This window comes from Betta splendens, chromosome 21 (genome assembly GCF_900634795.4).
Source record: "Betta splendens chromosome 21, fBetSpl5.4, whole genome shotgun sequence".
NCBI lineage: Eukaryota > Metazoa > Chordata > Actinopteri > Anabantiformes > Osphronemidae > Betta > Betta splendens.
The window spans coordinates 15957518-15963697 of NC_040899.1; the positions used below are offsets into that span (position 1 = coordinate 15957518).

The 6180-nt window shown below is 46.4% G+C and overlaps 1 protein-coding gene across 1 annotated transcript; it reads right to left on the reverse strand.

Annotated features, from left to right (window-relative positions):
* Nucleotides 1–3133: 3133 nt before the first annotated feature.
* On the reverse strand, nucleotides 3134–4950 carry LOC114847040 (paraneoplastic antigen Ma1 homolog). Its single transcript, XM_041068851.2, has 2 exons — nucleotides 3255–4950; nucleotides 3134–3190 (listed from the first exon to the last, which is right to left on the reverse strand). Exons 1-2 carry the CDS (start codon nucleotides 4911–4913, stop codon nucleotides 3134–3136), a joined length of 1716 nt encoding a protein of 571 aa, XP_040924785.1. The 5' UTR covers nucleotides 4914–4950.
* Between the last annotated feature and the right edge of the window lie 1230 nt (nucleotides 4951–6180).

Below are 6180 nucleotides of genomic sequence, written 5' to 3' on the forward strand. Positions count from 1 at the left end.
CCTGTCTTTTTGTTTGTGGTTTACATGGACACCCAGGTACTTAAATTGTCCACTCTCACCGGTGTGTGATGTGTTTTTTTCCTCCAGTGTGGTTAAGATCACACCAGTCCACAAAGTCCATGAAGACTGATCTGTACTCCAGGTCGTTCCCCTCAGACACACAATTGCACAGTTATCGTAAAAATTCTGGAGGTGACAACCGTTGGTAACATATGTGAAGTCTCCTGACTATCTTCCCCGTATTTCAAGTGGAACCTTCCAGGTAGAGAGTCGCAGGGCCACTCATCGCTAATGGTGTATGGTGTAGACAATAGAGCCATGTGTAAAGCTGAAGGGGTTCCCAAAAAGTAAAAAAAAATGAATGCAAAGCTTAAGAGGAATGTAATAAAAGTGGTGTGTGTGCGCCCGCCTTCAACAGGATTTGACAATATAAAAAAAAAAAAAGCAGCAAGACAGGCCAACAAACAAGAGAAAAAAAAGATGGGAAGGGCTGCCCTAACCAGCTGCTGCTCCTGCAGCACCATTTTGGAAAAGAAAAGGTTCTCTGCATTTGACCCATTCCCTGGGAGAAAACGTGGCAATGCACGAGGAGCTAGAGTGAAGTGTATCTCTAAAGGACACACCTGGTGGCCACCTGGTTGCCACCTACAGGTCGTTATGATATAGCACATGCTACCTTGCGAACCTACAGTAATTATTGTATGTAGCCCTCCTAAACCCCGTGAAAAGGTAAGGGCCCTGAGTTCTTTTCTTTACTGAAACTACAACAAAACTAATAGAAGTTAGATACTCACTGCACAAATTCTAGGGCTCCTATTCACTACCTAATACCACATTTAATATCACACTTACAGTAAGAAATAATAAAACCAGGGAAAAGTAGAAAATGCCAAATTTACTGGGTTAGCAAACTTCCATTAAACAAACAGATGACATTCCACAAATGCTTTCCACAGTGTTTGAAATAATGTACCAGATAAAGTGGGCCCACTCACTAAACACTCACAGACCTTATATCTGTACTGCATTAACCCTTACGATGCAGGCCTGAGCGTTGCTTGTGAGCAGGGAGGCCTGAAACTTACTGGCCACTTCACTCTCCGAGCCAACAAATAAAATATCAACAGGTACCTGGTTTGGATGTGTAATACTCCCACATCTGAAAACCCCTGGTGTGTCCCACGATAGCGGCGCGGGTCCTCACTGTGCTGTTCCAGGCTGGCGCGGTCACATCCACTGATCTTCTTGCTTCTCCGTACTCTCGTTCCGGCAAGCAACCGTCGAGAAATCCCCGAATTATCTGTCTCTGTCTGTTAGCTCCTCAAACTAAAATAGTCACGTCTCAAGCCGAGAACATGAGCGACAGGAATCTCTAGCAAGCTGATTTAACTTCGCTTCAGTCCAATGCCGCAGCAGCCACTTAGCCAGTGGTTGCTAGGCTGAGCTAACTAACTTGTAAACTTATCTGTGTGTCCGTCTTCGGGCTGAAAACTGTCCACACATGCTCCAAAATGTATGCAAACCAGCCTCCTTCGCGGACAATTGAGTTAAAGTCCAGAAACTTATTTTCACCACTGAATTGACCAGACACGGTCTCAGTTCTCGATGTTAACCTAGCGCTCTCGACCGCATGCCCTCTGATCTTGGCGACAGTGAGAGCAGTTTGATTCTTGGTGGGAAAGGCCTGAGCATAGCGTGTAAAGTGGTCAGTTACCACTAGCACATTGCTGATCCCTTTCGAGTCAGGTTCCATGGAAAGAAAGTCTATGCACACAAGATCCCACATACCTGACTCTGGTCTGGCAGAACTGACACTTATCAAGCGAGATTTTCAACCCAACTTCCCGAAGCCGATCGAGAACCTTTAACAACCTCTCCTCGTGTTCCTCCAGTGTTCTTCCAAACACGATCAAGTCATCTAGATAAACCAGAACTTGAAGGAGGTTCATGTCACCAACCGCTTTCTCCATCAAGCGTTGGAAGGTTGCGGGGGCGCCAGTGATGCCTTGGGGCATTCTTTCGAACTGATAGAACCCCAGGGGACAGATAAAGGCTGTCTTTTCTTTGTCCTCTTCGTTCATTGCAATCTGGTAGTAGCCACTTCTCAAGTCGAGGACAGAGAACCACTTGCTACCAGAGAGACTGTCGAGGGCTTCATCAATACGAGGGGTGGTATATTGATCAGGAATAGTGCGACTATTGAGAGTGCGGTAGTCAATGCACATCCTGACGCCACCATTCTTCTTCCTTACAATCACTATTGGAGATGCATAAGGACTCCTGGACTCTTTGATAATGCCTGCGGCTAACAGTTCTTGAATGTGGCGACGCACGTCATCAATGTCGGCAGGAGCAATGCGTCGTGAGCGTTCACGGAAAGGTCTTGTATCTGACATGCGTATACTGTGCTCCACTCCTTTAGCCAGCCCCACATCCAACTCGTTGAGGGAGAATACAGATGCTCTTTCTGCTAGTTTCTGGCCTAGTCTGGCCTTCCAGGTTTCAGGCACAGGCGACTCTCCGAAGTCAATCTGGTTTACGTTAAAAGCCTCTGGCTTGGATTCCTGGCCAGCGATGGAAGTGACAACATCAGCACTGTAGAGACGGCCAATGATGGTGCCAACCGGTAGTGTCACATTCTTGAGAGCTTCATTCTGGACCAAAACTGTGCATTGACTGTGTTCAATGGCATGGCTTGGTATGACCATGGGTTGGAGCAAAACCTCTGCCGGAAGTGGATTGGTTGTCGACGCCTCGACCACGAGGATTTCTTGTGGGAGTGGCTGACCCAGAACGACGGTACAGTTTACTTTGAGACTGGAACCAGCTGGCAGTGTTAGAGGTCCAGGGCCTTCCCATTTCACAAATCCAATTCCCTCATCTTCTTCTTGCGTGAGACTGAGGACACTTGTCTCTTTCTTTGAGCAAAACCCTTGTACACCAAAGGCATGAGCAGGAACACCTGGTGTGTCGGTGCATAGTTGAGACAATCTCTTTGATAGACTGGCTTTCGCGTTAGTCCCTATAATGACTGGTGTTTGGTCAGGACCCGGCGGGTCTGGACAGATCAAGGCCAAAACAGACATGGTCGTCGGGGCTCCAGCCACCTTCTTTGGGAACTCCATATCCACAACTACATAGCCAAGATAGGGGTAGCTTGAGTCACTGAGACCCCAAATGTCAAGTTTGGCTACAGGGTAGATGGGAGTGCTTGTGAGATATTTTCTGTACCAGGATTCAAAGATAATGCTCACTCGAGAACCACTGTCTAATAGTGCATCACATAGGTGTCCATTCACATTTATTGGCTCGATTAAAGACGGGCCAATTAAGCCTTCAGGTATGCCTGCTAACAGCGTGACGTCAACAGCACTTTTCCTCACTGTGCAAGCAGGGTCTTGTGATGACTTTTCAGCATTGGGCTGGGGACTGTTGGTCTTGGCTCTCTTGAGTGCTTGAAGAAGTCTTTGGATAACTTTGGTCTGGTTTTCTGGTCTATTGCATTTTCCAGCCAAGTGACCATTTTCACCACAGCGGTAACAGAAACGGTCTTCAGTTCCACTTGAAGATCTCGCAGGGGCGTTTACTGCCATCACTGTAGTTTGACTGGGACTTTGACATTTGTTTGTCTTTGCGTTCACCTTTTGTTGTAGGTGTTTGACTTGTTTTTTCAACGCCTGTACTTCAGGATCACCAATTGCAGCTGTTTCAGACCAGGTTGGGTACTTTTCCGAAGTTCCCACTTCAGGTTGAGTTGGAGTTGCAAGAGCTGCAAACATAGACTTGACTTCTTTTATTTCAGCTCTCAGATTTTGGATTTCTGAGTGTTTGCTTTCTGCTTGAACTTTGGCATGGACAGCGTGGACTGACTGGCTGAGCCTTACTTTGGAAGCCTCGTACTCTTCTTCTTTCCGGATTTCTTTTAGTAGCTCTAGAAAAGTTGGAGGGTTGGCTTTTCTTTCTCTTAGTCTGAGCTGCAGCAGCATTAAGTCAGCATTTACTGCGCCTTTGAGTAACTGTTCCACTCTGTTTCTGTCCATGTCTCTGGCTGACAGGCCACCACACTGTACCACTCTGGCCAGGGAACGCTCGAGTCTTCTCAAGAAGTCTGATAACTTTTCGCCAGGTGACTGCTGTAACAATCTAAAGGAGAAATACAGGTCATCACCAGACTCTGATACACCGAAAGCACTTTCAAGGGCTCCTAGGCACTTGTCTGCAGTTATGTCGGCATCAGAAAGGCGTATTGCTTTGATCAGTTCTAAGGCTGGACCTTTCAAACTTTCCATAATCCTTCTCCTTTTGTCTTTGTCAGATCCGTCACTTTCTTCAACCATCAGGTACGCTTGTTCTAGCCAGTGGTCGAACTGTTCCTCTCCAGCTGGAGTAGGCACAATACCAGAAAAGATGCGCAGGCGACGATAGCCTCCACCCTCTGCAGCAGGTTTGCTTGTCTTGTCCAGTAGATCTGTGACAGCTCGAATGAGTGACTCTGCAGAAGAGGAAGTAGGTGGTTGCGACTCGGTAAACAATGCCTGCACATCATCAAGTGATTTTCCTTCTGCCCATAGAAGAGCTTTCAGTTTCACATGGAAGTCGTCTTCTGGAGGGGGTGAGTTAAAAGCTGTGATTATTGGCCATCTGGTTGAGCCTTCAGATGCCAACGCTTCCGGTGGAACGTTCTCACCTGCTACTTTCCCTCGGCATTCACACAGCACAAGAACTTTATCATCGGTGTCGCTCAGCATACGTCCTCTAACATGGAGACGTTCCAGACACTTGATACTCTGCAAAGTTTCTTCAATAAGGGCTACCTCTGTATTTTCAGGGACGACTGTAAGCAGGGCGTGGTTCTCATCCAGAGCTTCTCCACGACACCACTTCTTCAGCTTATCAACTAGCGTGTTTGCCATGTTTGGTGCTAACCTGCGAATGTGCGATAATGCTCTGAATGTGACTAAGTGTGATTACCCAGACTCAAGATGCAGTAAGTAAATAAGATCAATCCCAGCGGTGCCTCCATTTATGTAGCCCTCCTAAACCCCGTGAAAAGGTAAGGGCCCTGAGTTCTTTTCTCTACTGAAACTACAACAAAACTAATAGAAGTTAGATACTCACTGCACAAATTCTAGGGCTCCTATTCACTACCTAATACCACATTTAATATCACACTTACAGTAAGAAATAATAAAACCAGGGAAAAGTAGAAAATGCCAAATTTACTGGGTTAGCAAACTTCCATTAAACAAACAGATGACATTCCACAAATGCTTTCCACAGTGTTTGAAATAATGTACCAGGTAAAGTGGGCCCACTCACTAAACACTCACAGACCTTATATCTGTACTGCATTAACCCTTACGATGCAGGCCTGAGCGTTGCTTGTGAGCGGGGAGGCCTGAAACTTACTGGCCACTTCACTTTCCGAGCCAACAAATAAAATATCAACAGGTACCTGGTTTGGATGTGTAATACTCCCACATCTGAAAACCCCTGGTGTGTCCCACGATAGCGGCGCGTGTCCGGGTCCTCACTGTGCTGTTCCAGGCTGGCGCGGTCACATCCACTGATCTTCTTGCTTCTCCGTACTCTCGTTCCGGCAAGCAACCGTCGAGAAATCCCCGAATTATCTGTCACTGTCTGTTAGCTCCTCAAACTAAAATAGTCACGTCTCAAGCCGAGAACATGAGCGACAGGAATCTCTAGCAAGCTGATTTAACTTCGCTTCAGTCCAATGCCGCAGCAGCCACTTAGCCAGTGGTTGCTAGGCTGAGCTAACTAACTTGTAAACTTATCTGTGTGTCCGTCTTCGGGCTGAAAACTGTCCACACATGCTCCAAAATGTATGCAAACCAGCCTCCTTCGCGGACAATTGAGTTAAAGTCCAGAAATTTATTTTCACCACTGAATTGACCAGACACGGTCTCAGTTCTCGATGTTAACCTAGCGCTCTCGACCGCATGCCCTCTTCATTCCTCCCCGCTCTCTCCTTCTTCCCCCCCACACACACACACCGCACTTCCTGTGAATTTTCAAAATAAACAAATTTAAATGCATCGACAGCAATACACATCGTACAGCTTTTAACCTATTCTTAGGTGCTCTGAAACTGTATTAAACACATTTCTTAATAAATGAATATTTATTTAACTTATAACATATTAATGCTTTTAATACCCA

Coding starts and splice junctions, on each gene's coding strand:
- LOC114847040 (XM_041068851.2), bottom strand. CDS start 4,913: ATGGCAAACACGCTAGTTGATAAGCTGAAGAAGTGGTGTCGTGGAGAA. Junction 3,191..3,254: donor TATTAGACAGTGGTTCTCGA/GTGAGCATTATC, acceptor TCTACCCTGTAG/CCAAACTTGACATTTGGGGT.